The 18282-nt window shown below is 37.4% G+C and overlaps 1 protein-coding gene across 3 annotated transcripts in view; it reads right to left on the bottom strand.

Moving 5' to 3' along the window:
• gria4a (glutamate receptor, ionotropic, AMPA 4a) overlaps positions 1-18282 on the bottom strand; it is a 91926-nt gene that overhangs the window by 2047 nt on the left and 71597 nt on the right. The window contains exons 11-15 of one of the 3 annotated variants that reach the window (XM_066699291.1): positions 17263-17636; positions 6070-6268; positions 4577-4824; positions 1088-1202; positions 75-209 (exon numbers count right to left, since the gene is read on the bottom strand). In XM_066699291.1, coding sequence (XP_066555388.1) covers positions 75-209; positions 1088-1202; positions 4577-4824; positions 6070-6268; positions 17263-17636 — 1071 coding nt within the window. Of the gene's footprint in view, positions 1-74; positions 210-1087; positions 1877-4576; positions 4825-6069; positions 6269-17262; positions 17637-18282 lie in introns of those variants that run through there. The other 2 variants (XM_066699290.1, XR_010816419.1) reach the window with 2 other exon arrangements.

Raw genomic sequence — 18282 nt, 5'->3', positions numbered from 1 at the left:
CCTTCTCTATATGTGGCTAAATTCTGGGTACTCTGCGAAGGACTGGGACTAAAATTCTGAGCGTTCGTTTCCACCTTCATTCTCTTGGCTTCTGCTCTGGACTTGTAACAGAACTCTATCAGAGCCACCAGCATGGCCAAGCCCAGACCGCCAACCAGAATGTAGAAGACACCAGCCACGTTACTGAGACTGAGAGCGCTTGTCTTGTCCTAGAAAGATACAGGGAGACAGCCAGTTAGCTGTGCTTAGAGTGGTGGGCATGAACAAAACAGAAAACAGCGTGAGACAGCTTGTGCTAGCTTTACGTCTACCTTATTATCAAACTACAAGCATTCATTAGTAATAACACTATCGCTACTGCTATGACCAACTGCAATAGTTGCATGAGGATTAACAACTGCTTACAAAAACATCTGTGCTTGTGATTCTAGAACAGTTACATAGCATTCTCAAAGCCTGTCAAAGCACTGCACCCCTCTATTTATAGATACATTACATTACACCCCTTTGCTGAAGTCATTCACAGTGTTGTAAAAGGCTAAACAGGTATGTTTCTAACACTTTCTGACACTTTCATATGGGTGTCAGATCATTAATATATGTATGACATTATTATTATTAACACATTAACCTATAAACAAATATCACATTTCATATCAATACGTGCAACATTTGACTGTGAACTACAACTTCCCTTGTCTAAATGACTAAAGTGCTCTTTAAATCACAATATACAGCTAATTCAGACTAATGCACTACAGAAATATCATTACTAAACTGTAACTTAGGTGAGGCTAGTCTTAAGCAGTTGGATTAAGTTTTATTTTGTGTTACATAACTGATGCAAAATTGCTCTTACTTCACTGGGTCTCAGCTGTCTTTTTTAAGTGTGAGGTATTACAGTAAATGTAAGAAACAACAATTCTACTTTTTCTATGCTGCCTAGACATTAACTATGTTTAACAGTGTTTATGTATGCCTTGTGATATGTATCTACTGTGCTAAATCTCTCTCAAAACTGCATACAGTTTTACTTCCTTTACTGTTTTGTGCATACAACAGTAGGTCCCAAACTGCAGCGACTGACCTTACTTCCAGAGTCCTTGGGTCCACATTCCCCTTTATCGTACCACCATTTGTTTTTCAGCTTGTCTAAGACGCCTGATTCACTGAGTTTCAAAACGGCAAGGTTTACGGGAGTTCTTCACGTGGAAAATAACATAAATAACATTATATATGTTATTTTATGTTATTCAATTAAAACTACATAGAATTGTACTGCAAAGTGACAGAGCAAACGCCCCATTGAGTACATGTCTGTATGCATATGGGCCCAGGTTATATTTACAGACATATGAATGGGACCTGCTCCATCGCTTTCGGTAACGGGCACATACTGCTGTGGCCTATTTCGGAATAAATGCAGGCAATTACTGTGAACCCAAGATTATTGGCAAAACACTGCAACATTGGCTTAAATAATGTGTTAAATAAACATCAAAAATACATTCTCCTCACCAAAAGGTAAAAACACAGATTTATTATTTTTAAAATCAGAGGATACCAGACTCCAGAGTAGAACTGGACACATCAAGGCGAATAGTTTTGCTTTGACAGTAATTGCTCTACCTTTTTGTCATCTGTAGGGCTACATGCCTCCTCTCCCGGCCACCGGGAGGCATGGGTCTTGTGTGTCGCCACAGCAGATGCGCCAATTACTCTAGATACTGTTTACCCGCATTTGGTGACATTGAGGCTAACCTTGGAGTCACCTCCTCCGCTGCCACATTCTCCTTTGTCGTACCACCATTTGTTTTTCAATTTGTCCAACAGGCCTTGTTCATTCAGTTTTAATACTGCGAGGTTAACAGCATTTCTTGAAACGATAAAACATATTTGTCAGAAAATGAACAGCCATTAAGGATATAGAAAGGACAGGGGTGGAAAGCTCTGTTAGTGTGCCACACTCTAAATAAACCTCTCTGCTCTCAAATTTGCCAAATTTGAATTGGTTTTCTACCTGTGGTCAACTATTATTTTTTCGTTTTGGGGCCTCTGGCTAAATCACCTTTGGTTCGACACAAAGTTCTACATCACTGACTCAGAAAAAGAAGACTCTGCAGAAATATTGACTTTCTGAGAGGTGTGTATTAGCACTAATTATAAATGCACAGCAGGCAGCTCTGGTATTATGGATTTCTGAAAGACAGTGAGGAAAAATTAATCTGGCTGACATTCAGGAACGCTTTAAAGCAAAACGCAGCTTGTGACGGGAACAATCCTCATTTCAATGACAGTTCTTGAGGTTGAGTAAAAGTTTTCTGATGATTGTAAATGTAGAGTAGATTAGTATAATCAAAATGTGTTATGTCAGCAGTGACAATGTGTAGATTAGCCACATAGTGTTAAGCCTGGAGAGCTAGTCTAATCGGTTGCATAACACATTTTATTTGTATTTAAATTATGGGCAAACAATTTACTAAATCACTGTCACTGGTATAATGCTTTTGCTTTGTTATAAAAGATGGGAAAGTTCAGTGCAATGGGATCGCTGATGTTCTCTGGGCAACCTTGACTATTTTTGTTTTTTGTTTTTTGTTAAAGCGATATTGAGCACTCCAACCTGCTCAATAACAGGGCATTGACCCTCAATTAAAATGACCATCCACTGGAACAGCCAAGCAAAGACAAAGCCTTATAATCCACTGGCACTAGTCCTAAACTGTTCAGTGCATAAATGGCTAAACTGGTGGAGAATATATTTATAATCTGATATTATTCATAGAATACTTGGGATTCAATATAATAATTTTTTACTCATTCCTTCTGGGTGAAAGATAATAAGATGGCGAATGCTGATGGTGATATTACTCAAATAAAAGAGCAGTGTTGCAAGACTATCATTCTGAAAAACACTGTTTTACATTTTGCAAGTACTAAAGCATAACTACTATTATAGTTTTATCACCAGTAGATGCAAACTGAACAGAGACTATAATGACACTAAACTACTGCTCTGCACTTTCAGAAACTGGGCTCAAGAGAGGGTTATTTAGAGTGAATTGCAAGCCATGTCAAAATTAATTTGGCAACAACATCAAAAACACCCCATGAACAAAAAAAATAAAAAAATAAAAAATAGAAAAATAAATAAAATAAAATAAAATCTCAAGCTGGGAAAAAGAAAAGAAAAAAAAGTTTCAGAAGTGCTGCCTGGCCATGTAAAATAACAGCCTAGTTTAACACCACAGTCCTTTTATTCATTTTAGTCTTAGAAAATGATTTTCCTGTGATTAGGAGAAGTGAATGACAGGAGACTATAATTCCAGAAATTGAAGGCTAAGGGAACTATTGTCCACTGTCAGTTACTTTTCTTATGAAGGCGGAAAATCCTTTTCAAGGTAAAATTTGCAAGGCAGACCTGCTCTAAATTATAATACCGCCTTGCCTTTCAGAGAGTGAGAGATGGATTTATAAATAGGAGGCTCTTCATGACTCACTGTTTAACAGCCTATTAAAGACACAGAAACGCAAACTGCAGTCGGCAATGATACAGAGCATGTACTTTATCTTTATAGATACGGTCACATTCAGATTAAGAACTATTGTCTATACAAGGTCTAGTGCCTACCGATAGCACTGTGATATAACTAGCAGGAACCGCCTTCATGCTTTGAATGACATCCTTTCCTCGGATCAAATGGCATTACGTTAACTTGCACAATTGTACCCTAAAGAGGGGGAAACCTGTGTGTTTTACACTGAGAGGTATGTTTAAGAGCATACAGTAGATTAAAATAATTGTACTGCAAGGTGCTCAGGCGAAGATGAATAACTTCTATGCGAGCAGAGGACAAAATGAATATGTCTCTCGGCATATCAATTTATACGGTACAGCACCTTAATAATCTGCATGTAATATTGATTAAGTATGCTCGGAAATCAATTTATTCCTATTTTTCAGCTGGGCTTCACATTTAAATATCCCTTAAAGGTGCAGCTTGTATCACTTCCACATTCCCGCTTCCTCGTTTCAATTGTTGCATAGTAATAATACAAGATCCCTCGTTCTCTAAATGTAATCAAGTCATGTTCATATTCTAGTAAAAGTAACACCTGTAGAGACCTAAATTATAGCTGAAAGGACATTTATGCCTGGGAGGAAATGATCAACCTATACTGTCCCATTTTGGTTCTTTTTGTCATCGAATTTTGCTTTTGTTTAAAGTGCATATTTTTTCTGTTCTTCCCGTTTTACATTTAGCTAGACCTGCGCTAAGTCTAGTTTTGAACTAACCAACAACAAAAGAACTGTAGTGTCAAACTAAGAGGGCTTTTTTCTTATTTTTGCACGGCCATAAGATATATATGCAGAAGTTGTTTGTTGATGTGAAATTCGTTGTAGTGAGTAGATGGTTACCTGCAATGAAGGTCTGAAAAGTCAAAGCAAAGGAATAAATACAGCACATACCATTTTTTTGTATATATGCACAACACAAAAGATCAGTAAAAGGCACATCAGGGAAGGTGGAATACTATAACAACACATGGAATATTGTTATACTATTCCACCTACCTTAATTGAGAACCCTTGGGTGTGGCCACGCCATATCCTTTGGAGTCCAGGTTCCCTCCGACCTTCATGGTGTCGCATGGCTTCCTCTGCTCGATATACTCATTCATGGTGGACTCCAGCAGGAAAGCGAACTTTCCCTTCGATTTCCGCACGCGGGCGACGCCCTCTGCCGTCGTTTTGGTAAAAACGGTTGGCTCTGCCGACTTCATGTAAGTCCACATCTTTTCATACACTGCTATTTTTGATCTCTGTGGGGAGGAGAAAAAAAAAAAGAGGAGAGGTTTTTTTTACTTGTTTGTTGTCGCCATTGTTGTTTAATTTTTTCCAGCAAGTAAATAACTTACCGTATCAAATTCATTTAGTAGTTATCTTCTTATAAGCTAAGCTCACCCAGGTGTGAAAGGCGCTGAAAAAATAACCTGCTATAAATGTGGGTCACGTACATGTTTTCTACAGAGCTGTTGGTTGAATTAAATAGTGAAACTCTCCTTATCTCTTCAGCCTATAGTCTAACTGCGCTCACTCGGTTTAAAAGGATCATTTATTGTCTTTCTGTATTTAGAGAAAACGGTCAATCAAACTAAACAAAAAACAAAACAGAAATGAAACAAAACACATGGGAGCATCACAGAAGTGACCCCAAAATGTTGCATCGCCCTCATAGTGAAAACACAAACCTCTAACTCTCTAAAGAGGATAAAGAAGAGATAAGTAAAACTAAACTATCATTCAAAATTTTAATGAATGGGAACTGACAAAATACAAAATACAAAACACAAGATTAAGTTTTACTTGCAAATCATCTTGGATTGTAAGGCACTGAAATAAAATTTAAGATGAATTGTGTAAACTATATTCAAAACTGTACACTACAATTTAAAAGCTAAAATTTAAGCCGATGATTAGGGAATCTATTCTGCAAATGTCTATTTATACTTTTTTACAGTAAAAAACAGTCAGTTTAGACCTGAACATAAAATTGTTAACAGATTTTAAAAAAATAAAATAAATAAAATAACAGAAAATAGACCACATGCTAGATTTTGAGAGGCAAAAGTAATTAATTAAAACAAAAACCCTTTCAGCGCTTTTTCAATATAAATTGCTTTTTCACCCTCCACAGATTTCAGTTGGCTTATTATTTGGATAATGCACTCAGGCTTTCTGAACAGCCCTGCAGATTGGGCCTGTTCAATTAATCTAGCCATCAACGCGTTAACTCATTGGCGTATCGCTGCGGCTGTACGCGGCCCTCTCACACTCGCAGACAAACACACAGAGACGCACACAGCACTTTGTGACAGGATGTGAAGCATATTTACTGCGGGGCAAGAAGCAGACATGTTACACTGCATAATACACACTCCGGAGACTTCTCGGGCTGAAGCTGCCCCGGGCTGATGCAATTGGCTGTGATTTTGTGACCCCCCTGGTTGCTTCCACTAGGGCAATTTAGTTGAAGTGCACGTGGTAACGGCAGCAACACTACTTACTCTGAAGAACTCTTTTGTCGATCCAGAGTCCAGCGTGCCGTACGCAATCTCAGTCTGCTTGGCCAGGTCCTCTGCACTCTCAATCGGAGAGACCATTCTCTCCACAGTGAGGAACGCAGCCAGGTTAGCCGTGTAGGAGGAAATAATTATCAGCGTGAAGAACCACCACACGCCTCCAACGATGCGGCCGGAGAGAGACCTGAATACAAGGGGGCAGAGAAAGAGTCTGAGTACCTGCGGCTACAGCACAGGTAAAAAAAAAAAAAAAACGATAAACAAGCAACAAAAAACCTAAATAAAATGAAACCAAACAAGACTAAAACGTAAAAAAAAGACTAAAAGAAAGAAAATGAAACGAAGACACAGGAATCTCACTCCAGAGATAAAGGAACTTCAGAAGGCTTAGATGGAAGAAGAATTGAGTAGGTCTTGCGCTTTAGGATATCAAAGCTTGTCTGCCTTGTTTTCTCAGTGAGTGTCTGACAATCAAGAGCACTGTTTCAGCAAGCAAAATTGCAATGGAAGTTCTGAAATTATTAAGTAAGTAAGTAAATAAATAAATAAACGTTGACATATGGAAACATCTAACTAGAGAAGATTTAATGAACTGCTCCCAAGAAAAATAAAAGGGTTTTAGAAAATAATAAAAGTAAAAATGGCTGGCTAGAAGAGATTGTGATTTCACAGCCCTTTCATTCCTAGCTCTTTGAACACTTTCATAATGATTTCACAGACTGATTAATATGAATCTGTGACAACCACAGGTAGGGTAACATTAAGGGGCCAGCGCACAGTGCTCAGCACAGACGTACCTCTTTAGAGAGACGTATTATTACTCTGGATTACTTTCTTTGCACCTCAACGAATGATGAGCAATACAAATATATATATCAAAATATTATACTCTCTCTATGGAGTAGCTGATTTTGATCCAAAGCCATTAGACCTAGCCTTTACTGAGGGAGACTTCTTTGTTTAGTCCTTTGACATATGATGAACAAACAATAGGACAGACTCCAGCGGTTTAGTCTTTTATATTGAGTTGTCCTTTCCATTTACATGCTTTAAGAGGAGTCTGATAGTGGAAGCATTTGAACACATACCATTGCATTCTCTCTTCAGAAAGTTACATCAATGACCTCTATCTGATAAAAGACTACCATTTAACATTCAGAAAAGGAAATAAATCCCATGAAAGCCTGACTTGGCATTAACTGTCTCCTCTACTGGTGATCTTGCAGGCTGTGATCCTTTCTCCTCAGAGAAAACCATGAAGAAAAAATTGACTGTTTTCTATGCATCCTATTCGCTTGGTTGATAAATTAAGGTGATTATTTTTGGAAACATCACTCTTGGAGAGGAGGAGGTGAGTGTGGCTTGGATATTTGATAGCATGTACTCATTGAGATTGGCAGGCTTGTGTGGAAGCTTGTATTAATTAAAAAAATAGAAACAAGTGTTTGCAAGCATCATGACTTAGGGCCGGATTAAGTCAAAACTTTGACCCACCTGCTAATAGAAAACTACAAACCTGTACATCACAGCGGTTACCATTGATGATTAGAAGAAACTGCCATCGTTCTAAAAATGTAACCTGTAATGATACCTACTTTTGCCACCACCATATATCCAGATAACTCTATTTCTGATCATTATGTGTTTTAAAACCTCATAATTCACTCAACCCAGGCCCTCTGCAAAAGCATTTCAGATGTGGATGCTGTACTGGATCTAAATTCTATGTGCCAGAATAAATGGACATTGACAGCACAACATCTAAATTAACAATTACAGCTATTTTCTGTGGGGTTCAATGTGATTTACTGTGATGACAGAAGGAGATAACAAGAACATGCCACTGTATCGGCCCACTATCGGCCTTGAAGTTTGACTGGATGTGGTCACATTGTGGCATCCTTCTTTTTGCCATGAAACACTAGCTCTATAGAAGGTCAGATCTTTTCCAGTTCAGAGATTGCTCCTCCACAATCTATTAATTACAAAGTGCTTTATATCTGAAGTATAAAGTAGAACAGTAGATTAATAGATAGTAAGGTTATCAAGATGTTCCTAAATTATGAAAACATGCCTGCTGATACTTGTGCTTTGATGAGGAGTATTCTTCAGGGAGGACATACAGTCACTTAGTGTAATTCTTCCATCTCTAATTTTGCTTGTTTAATTATGTTTGATTGTTCATTTCCTTCCAAATATATTTATTTTACCTAGGGGTTTCTAAAATTAAGTTACTTGATGGAAGAGAACTATCTGCGAACACCTGCTTATATTACATTTTTCCAGCTCTCTTCGTTGTTGGCCATTTCTGTTTATAAATCAAATATGTATTGTCCATGTTTTTAATTCACAACTATCACAAATAAATAAGGCACTAAAAACAAAATTCTCTGCAGAGTCCTGTCTTTTTCTCTGACATACAGCGATTCTATATTGCTGTTCTCTGGCACACCATTTATTCTCACCGCTGGGCCAGCGAACCTGGAATTTATTATTCTCTTGACCCCAGAATCTACTGTCTATCATCTTGCCGTCAGGTCAGAACAGAAATCCCAGGTGTGCCACAAGCCAGTACAGTTGAAATGAGGCCAGAAGACCCCACTTTGCCGAGGACATCTACATATTGTATCTGTCCTTTTACACCTGACAGCTGTCATCTCATGCAGGTAAGGTTCTACCATTAGAGGCGTCTACATTGCCTTTGAGAACGAACACCGGACTGATATTTCTTTCTTAAGTGGTCCGTGAAAACATGACACCATGAACTTGTCAAATACAGTGCAGCCATTACAAGTCTTCTTCTGAACAGAAAACTAGACATGTTTGGCCTCTCCCTTTCAGAAAATCTATGTTTTTCGAACTACATTTCAGACACAGCTGTACATGTGTCTTTGGTTTGGATTTTCTTAGAGAAGTTTAAAAAAGGAAATGTTTTATTTTACCTTCACTTCTGCTATATGTTCTCTATTGAATAGATTTTTGTATTGATATCAGTACATATTGCACTGTTTTTGTTCACTGTTTAATATATTAAATTATGCTATATTATGACAACGACATGAATTAGTTATATTCAGGTGATAATATTAGTTTTAAAGTCAGACCATTTCTCTGCATTCTGAATTTCCCAGGTAAATATTGTTTTACACTAAAATGTAAGCAGACTAATAACTCTTATTTAGCAAATATATTAATATTATTAAACGTTTTCAGGACAGATTACCAGTCTACTGTATATTGGATACATGTTATCTAATTTGCATCAATAGACAAATATAGTAGTCCTTTGTTTAAAAAACATAACAAGTGATGCGGAAATGATGAGCACTTTCATGTTCTCAATTTTTTTGTGTTGATTTATTATTTATTATTTAATAATCAAGGACCACTTCTGGGATAAAGGCACACGTTGTGGCAATATTGTCTACTGCCTCCTCATGTTCAGATTTGATAGACAGTAGGGGAAGGCACTTCCAGTTCAACTGAACAAAGAGTTTATATAAAACAAATCAATAAGACATAGATAATGTGGCCCCTGATTGATGTTAGACGCTAGTGCTGCTGTTGTCAGAGTGCTGACAGAAGAGATGCGGCTCCCAGGACGAGCACAAAGAGAGAGATGCCCCAGCCTTGTCTTTGGTGACTTTGAGAAACCTGATGAGTTTTTAAGTTGTCCCCGTGCGATTCCCATCGCTCATGGGGAGGATAAACCAAGGTAACCCTGGGGTAGCGTCAGGATTAAAGTATACAATTCGCTGTGAAACTATGATTATTTCAGGAGCCGCGCTCCGTGCAGCGGTTTGCAATGTCACTATTCTCTTTCAGGCCAATGAGAAAGACAGCAATTTGCCGGATTACAGCCTGACCTCACTGAGTGGACTTGGCCCAACGAAACCACATCAAAGTCAATAAAGTGACAGAATTCTAATCTATTACTGTAAAAGTCTGCCATTAAAAGAGCAATCATCTTCACAACCACCATGTGCCAACTGCTCCACATTGTTTAGTGCCGGTAAGCAGGAAAGAATGGATTTTCCCTCGGTGATGTATACAATATCAAACTAGACGAAGGTTACACAGGCCCGGCCCTGCAAAGCCACAATTATGCCATTTATATTGGTCTCTCTAAATGATCGATTTGATAAATACCTGGAACAAATTGTATTTTTGACCAGTTAAGCCTGAAACTTTAGTTGCCATGGCAAAACCACAGAAAATGTTAGGTAAGCAAAGTGAAATTATGGTAAAGCAGAGAGGTATAGGAAACTATGGAAACCCTTGGCAGAGTAAAGCAAATGCAGGGTAAAACCATGAGGAAATGGTGAAATTGTACAGTGTACCATTTTGTAGAATATAGATAACATAAATTAATAGAGGGTTGCTATGATTCGTCAGGGCCTACATAATTTTGTTTGAATCAAGCTGCATGACTGTAAAGTGCAGATTCATTGTGCAAGTAGAAGTGGTTCATCCTCCCAGAAGGAGAGGAAATACAAGAACAGCTTTGCACATTTCTGACCTTAAAATACAATGAATAAATCAGCAGGTCAGACACACCAGCATAGCATTTTGTTATTCAAATGATTTATTCGTATTACTTTGTTTAAGAATTTAATTCCTGAAAATCAATTTTGCCATGCATGAGGTAAAACATATTTAAGCTTTGATTAATGCAGAGGTAGTTTTTACATTTACATTTTCATGTCATTACTGAATGAGGCACGATGAAGTACAAGCGGCAAGCTTTTATCAATAGCTGTGCAGGGATTAATAAAAATAAAACAGGGAAAAAACGACAAATATGATTGCATGAAATAACCTTGAACAGATTTTTATTTTATGCTGGACAAGGCCAGATTGCTATTATGCATTTTTATAGAACATACAAATAAAATATGTAATCATTGTTTTATATAGAATAGTCAAAATAATAAAAACAGAAGATAATAAAAATGCATGCTCAGACTATGGACTTGTCTTCAGAAATCTACACTGTGAATATTACTGGAATTATTCATTTTTTATCTCGCATAACCATGAATAGTACACCAATTAGAATCCATTTCAAATTAGCATTTAATAACGGAGTACATCTGAAAGGAGTCAATGCGGCCCTTGATATTGAGGGGAAACTCACAATGAGGATGTCAATAGTGTTAGTATTTCAAGGTCACTTTGGTATTAGAATAGATTCTGATGATTTCTTCGGCACACTGCAGTGCCAAGGGTTTGTGCATCACATCCTCTAGCGCAAATCAACACAGCTGCTTGCCTTCTTCACTAAATCATTCTTAGATTTGTTTATTACCAATATCTTTGCAATGTTAAAGTCAGTGCTATGCTGAAAGACCAAATGTATAGCCTCAAGTACATGTAAAAACCTAAGCATAAGCAAAAGAGTTTTATGGAACAATAAATAAATAAATAAATAAATGAGCAAACAAACACATACATGAATAAATGCAGGTGTGTATATATGCACATTACAAGTTAACACCTTTTGGTCCACTGTGCTTATCAGAGTTAACAAAAACAAACAATCTTATGTTTTATATTGTACCATTGGGTGTTTCTTCTGTTGAAATGCAAACACATTGATAAAAGTTTTCTGAATATGGCCTTTGATCTCTCAAGCACGCCAGCCTCAGTGACAGTCAATAAAACTTTATTTTGATGGAGACACTTCTTAACAGATGGTGTACTTGCTTTGCTCTTACATCAAACAGGAGTAAACACTGCGGAGGGAAGGACAGAGCTGAACGCACTTCCCCTGTTTGGAATAAACAATTCTCTGTCGCACTAAATCTATAGCCAAGTTAGCATCAGATTATAGGGCACATCAGGGTGATCAAAGCTGATAAACATGAGGCCTCTATAAACTCATGAATATTATTAACTTTAAACAATGTTTCCACGTCCTTGTATTTTACATATTTTTACAGACGGTGGAAATTGTATAAAAATACCTGGCATGAATTAATACGCAGTGTAAAAACTGTGTAAGCTGCAATGTGTTATAACACAGTAAGAAACAATGTTCAAACAATTAATCTCTGCAGCAGGTAAAACCATCCCTAACTAAATATGCTCGGTGTCCCGGTGCTTTACTTAATGAAGAGACCCACTTTATCCGAGGAGACAACGCTTACCTTGTGTAAATGCTCTTATGTCACCACTGTTACTCCACATCCCATTTCTCTGGTTGCCAAGGAGACCTAATAATGCTGACTTCAAAGCACACATGCCAAAAAAAACTAAATTACATTATGAAGTGGTCCAATCGCTGGGGGATTACTTTATCCCTTGGGAGTTACAGTAGCAAAACACAGGACAGGGTTATAAAGTAATTAACCTGTATTTGTAAAACTCAAATCACAATGAGGTCCAGCACAGCCTCCCTATCATTTAGGGTTAACACTTACAACTCATACAAATGAATAATACTGTGATCCCAGTGGTTTTAGCTATTGTAGCAGTTAAAACACTCTGTTGGAAGTCTAAACATTATCAACATGACACAGAGGGCCAGATTTACTAAATTAGACCAGAAGCAAAATGTGCTTCATTATATTTTTTTGCAGAAAAAAAATCAAATGCTAGTAAGAGTATTAGGTCTTAGAAGTATTACAGCCATGCCCCGCATCAAATGAATCTCAATTCATTAAAACCAAATCTCACATATTGCTTTTTCTAAAGAGAACTCAAAGCTGGGAAAAAAGTTCCATCCTTAGAAACCTTACTTGTCATTGGTAAAATGTTTTTTCCTTTTATATATTCCAAATACTCTATTACTAAATGTAGCATAAAAATATAAGATTTCTAACCATCAACATCATTGTAAGCCCTAATATTAATCATGGCCAAAACCACAGCCATCATCAAAATCTGAAGCAACTCCACGTTTCCCAGGAAATCTTACCATAACCCTGGCCAAGTACAAGAACCTTGTCAACTGCTAAATATAGTTTAATTAGTGAATGTTTCACTCAGCAACTACCTAAATGTAGGTGTGAGACCATTTTACCTTTATCTGTACCTCTAATTAAGCTCAGTCCATTCTTAATCTTGTTACAGATTTAGGGGTGTACGTAAGAATGTTTCAATTTGGGGATTAAGGCGATGAAGGCGTTGAGTTTTGTCTTTGGTGAGATGGTAGATTTGAGATGATGGATTCATTACCTGCCCCATTATTAGGCCTTATAATAGCCAGAACCTTAACCCTAGGCCTCATCAATATCTCAATCCATGTTGGCTAACGCAGTGGAAGTTCTTCTCTGGCCTGAATGGAAGACAAACTTTTGGATGAACCCTAAGAAACACCAATGACAGTAAAGTGAATTTTATTTTAGTCCCTATTTATGAAACTATTGGGAAGCTAATGAGAGGATGAATCTAAATCGCTATTCAATAGACATTCACATGATTCTTCACCACTGTAATCTCTGGTGATTAATGTCTAACTCCTGAAGACAACCATGGAAGGCTCGCAACCCTACAGTATAACCCACCATGCCCTGTAGTGGAAACACAGTCCCTGGCAACTCAATGATCTCCCACTAATTAATGGTCCTCGACAGACTGGAAATGATTGATCTGCACTCCTTGATTTGAGTATGCATTATACATGTTCAGAGCAAAATCAATCCCCAGAATGTCATAATGAAAAATGGGCAGTGGACTACTGAATAGGATCTGCTCGTAGTTATATACCTCCTAAATTGTACCTTTAGAACAAAGAATTACACTGTGAATTGGAAATCACTTCTCACTTCTGTGTCTGTCCTCTCCAGAACTAACATTTCACACAACACTATTTCTACAGTGCTAATTACAAAAGGTTACCAATGACGAAGCTTGCCGGTATACAAATGAGCAATGACTCAGCAATTAATTTTCCCCAGACACCTAAATGCCTTTCAAATGAATGAAACAAAAACCCAGCATTGGAGAATAGAAAAGAGGTAGCCCTTTATCAGGAGAACTGTCTGCTGCCTTTTCAATACCAAGCAATAAATCTGTAGTGAATTCCCATACATTAGTACTCAACAGTTGCAAAATCTACAATCATGACCAGTCAAACTATGTCATTCATTTTCCACCTGAAAAGAAGCTAACAGTAACTATAAGTATATTTAAGTACACCACTACATTTAACAAAAAGCTAATCTGGGGAAATGGAAGTCTTTTTACTGAACATCTGAAAGGTTCATTTGTGGGAAAAACTGGAATGAAATGTTCTGCTAAATAATATTGTGGAGAATAATGAAAAAACAACTATCAAACAAACAAACAAATAAAATCTAAGATCTAAGGTTTGCTCGGTATACATTTCTGGGAATAGAAAGAAACCCTTCAAATTTCAGAACATGATCGAATGTTAAAAAAAAAGTATTTCCTTGAGACATCAATTTAAGCTGCTCAAAGATGCTCCAGAGAATTTCCAGGCTGTCACACTTATTTGAAGGAGTGTAAAACTGTTTTAAGAGCTGCTCCTTTGCTGCATTGACCCCATTAAAACAATTTCAGCCCATATGAAAATATATCAATTTTGGGTGAAATGGTAAAAAACTGCTTCTCCTATACTTCACCATTTCTTCATTTTATTTAGTTTTGTCCATGATATTCTTCCCCCTTCATCAGTGATATGGGTGCCTTTGTCCTGTCCGAATACACTAACTATGATGGCAGTCACTCACCTTCATTATTTCCTTCATCTGACCCAGACAGACAGGAAAATAAGAGCAGAGATGTGTAATCTTAATAAAAGTAACACTCAAACTAAAGAGTAGAAAATGAAAGGTTTGGATCCTATCATTTTCATGGCGGGAGACAGTAGGCTTCATCTGAGTTGCAGTGAAAATAAAGCCGGCGAACTACAACTGTCCCCATAATGACATGATCACTGGGAATACACGCCACTTGGAATGTTTCTAAATGTAAAATACTGAGGCGGCTGAGTATCTAAAAGCAAAAGAAAATAGGAAAATATTGTAAGCCTCAAAAAGCCTCATGCATCAGTGCCTATTTGTAGCTTATTTTAAATGGACAAGTGCTAACTTACTGACAGATGAAAACTTACAGTGTATATACTGAATATCGACAAGACCAGACATAAAGGAGATACAGTAAATTAATCTAACTGGGGCAAAACCATGCTGTAGATAATGTGAGTGTCTGTCGTATATATACTGAGAAATCATACTGCACAAGCAAGACATACACTGAATGCAAAAGACTAGAGTTGTAGGGCAAATGTAATATCCATAAACATAAAAGGAGAGGATACCAATTATGATTAACAATCCAGGAAATTACACTGAAAAACACCTGCTAAAAAGAAAAAGGCAAACCAAGGACAAATCATACCAATACCTGTTGAACCAGGAGGCAAGTGCCACTGGGAATTGAGAGGAAATAGTAAATACTCTCAATAAATGTCAATTTCTCAGTAAATAGGACAGGATTCACAAGACCTACCTATAAAACTGAATGTGATTTTTTTTTTAAGTATGAATTGTGCACATAGAAATCCTTAATTCAAACTTCTACTTGGATTAAATCAAAATTATAGCTCCGCTATAGCTTTTCGAGGTGCTATAGACGTGATGCAATGGCACTATTATTTTGATTGCATTCTTGGTACCTTTAAGTCCTGGGTGGCTGTTTTTTGCTCCTGTGTGCTTCTCGTTCTTTCTCATGAATGCCCATTTATCTGGGTGGCTGGAAAATATATTCCCTTTTTCAAAGAATTCAGAAGTTAGACCTCTAACAGGACATGCATGTTACCAAAAAGGTGAAAGATGTCCGACATCGGTTAGGTAATAAGCAATGGAACCAAGCCATAGCGGCTGAAGGATGTGGGAGATTCTCGTACAACAGAATGTATTTGTGCGTGCCTGGAGAGTGGGACAGGTGTAAATGTATACAAAGAGCTACTGTCTGTGGGGTGATTGGATGGCTCCTGTACTGAAATCTCAACCCAAGCCACCTCGACCCCAGAGAAACATCAGTTCAGAGAAGCAACAGACAAAGACTGCACACGCTTTATATAGAGGACGTTACACAATGATGACGTGTTAAACAGATAGACAAGATAAAGAGTTTTACATTGCAGCATCACAGGTTTACACAGAGAAGCATGGAGCGGCAGAAGGACATTGCTAAAACTTGGACATTGAACAGTGAGTTTCACAGACACGATATGAATATCTCCACAGCTTAAAAATGTGAGTTATTGACAGTGCAGAAAAGTCACAGTGATCAAGAAACATTTCAAAGAAAAAAACTATCCAAAATCCTGTTGTCTCTGGGTTATGAATGAGAAGGCACTCGAAAGTCCTTGAACATCAACAGATCTAGTCTCCTAGTGCAAATGGAACAGTTTTTCCGCCTGTTTAGAACCCAGTCAAAGTCCTTCCCTTAAGAAACTTTTGGTCATTTTTTCCACACTGCACTGAAGTCCCTGTCATTAATGTTTTAGTTAACTGCATTCTGAGGTTATCAATTATAAACGCTAACTTCTTATAAATATTCTAGAAATAAGCTTGATTTTTCCACTTGGTGCATTAAACATTTATATACACCAAAACCAATGACCGTAAAATGCAATATGCAGCAAAAACACGGTAGTCCTCCAAGAAGGATGGAAAATACAGCATTACCTCATGCATTTTACAGTCTGGGCATGGTGTATATAAGTTACAAGGTAAACACACACAAAAAAGCTGTTTTTTCTTTTTACATGCACCTCGTACACACTCTTGAAGAAATTTGTCAACTGCATCGGCAGGAATTTGTTTGACGGATCTTACCATTGCACTCAAATCCTTGGAAAAGGTGATACTTTGAAATAAGTGGATATTTTATTTTTACACAAATGAAGTCGAGAATGTATATTTGTCTCCTGGGGTTCGGCGTTTTGAAATATATGTGATTATTTTTTGAAGGTCCACCTATTATTCCCTTTACTCAAATGAATATACATGATTATTTACCTTGTTGGATAGAAAAAAGGAAAGCAATTGACAGGTGATAAAAAGCCACTTATTTTAAAGCATTACCAGAAAGAGGATTCATGTCTACAATTTTCAAAAGCTAAAGACAAATGGTCGTAACATATATGCACCATGGCATCAGTGTTTGACCATAAAATGCCAAGAGATAAAATCTGTGACCCACCTTGGTGATATATCGCATCCTTGCTGCATAAAGGCACCCAGGGAAAACCAGAGGCTGTTAAAGATACCAAACTCATTGGGAGGCTGATCGCTTGGAGGGCCTTCCGTACCATCTTCCGGTTCTTCTGTGTGCCACTCGTACGGGCTGAACCGGCTGACCAGGAAGAGGACGACACTGACCCCAATGTAGGCAAAGACTATACACATCCAGATTTCATAGGCCAATGGATCCAAGAACGAAAACACTCCAGGTTTGGACTTTTGTGGTTTCTTGATCATAATGGATATCCCCAAGCTCATGAAGGGTTTGGAAAAATCAATGACCTCTTCTCGTACCAAGGTAATGGTCAGCGGGGCCACTGCGATCTCTGCTTTCTGTAGATCAAGAAAGAAGGGAGAAAAAGCTATTCTTGTGCAGCTTGCGTATAAAATATCAGACACTAGCGACAAACTTAAGGCATAGATAAGCAAGATCAACCATTGTCCTATTGAATATTCACTGCCTGATACTAGGTCGGATGCAAATTATCAAAGCTTAACCAAAGTACAAATGTTCAATGTATTATTTTTACTAACTGAAGTAGAAACACTTCAATCATCTAGAGAGATATGTAATGTTAAAAAAAGACACCTGTATATGTGTGAATGTTCAAATGTATAAGCCTAAAGTTTTAATGTGAAGCTTAATACAAACATATAATAATAACACACAGTAGAAATGCTTACAGCAGACAACTCAAATTGCATACAGCTTCACTAGTCATCAGTAAATCCTACCAACTTAACTGGAAAGCCTTTAAAGCCACATGCTCATAAATTAATCCAAGAAAGGAGTAAAAGTTTAATTGTTAAGGGTTGTAACTTTTATAAATCCCTTTCAGCATAATCTTATAGCAAGCATCACATTCTGACTACAGACAGTTACATAAAAACGTCTTCATTTGAGATTATATAACAAAAGAGAGGGACGTTTTGAAAATGATTTAAGTTGGTGGGTGTTAAAGTAATGCAATGTCTTAGA

The sequence above is a fragment of the Amia ocellicauda genome, chromosome 3 (assembly GCF_036373705.1).
Source record: "Amia ocellicauda isolate fAmiCal2 chromosome 3, fAmiCal2.hap1, whole genome shotgun sequence".
Classification (NCBI taxonomy): Eukaryota; Metazoa; Chordata; class Actinopteri; order Amiiformes; family Amiidae; genus Amia; species Amia ocellicauda.
The sequence above is the reverse complement of the archived record's forward strand: the minus strand, read 5'-3'. Positions and strand labels throughout refer to the sequence as shown.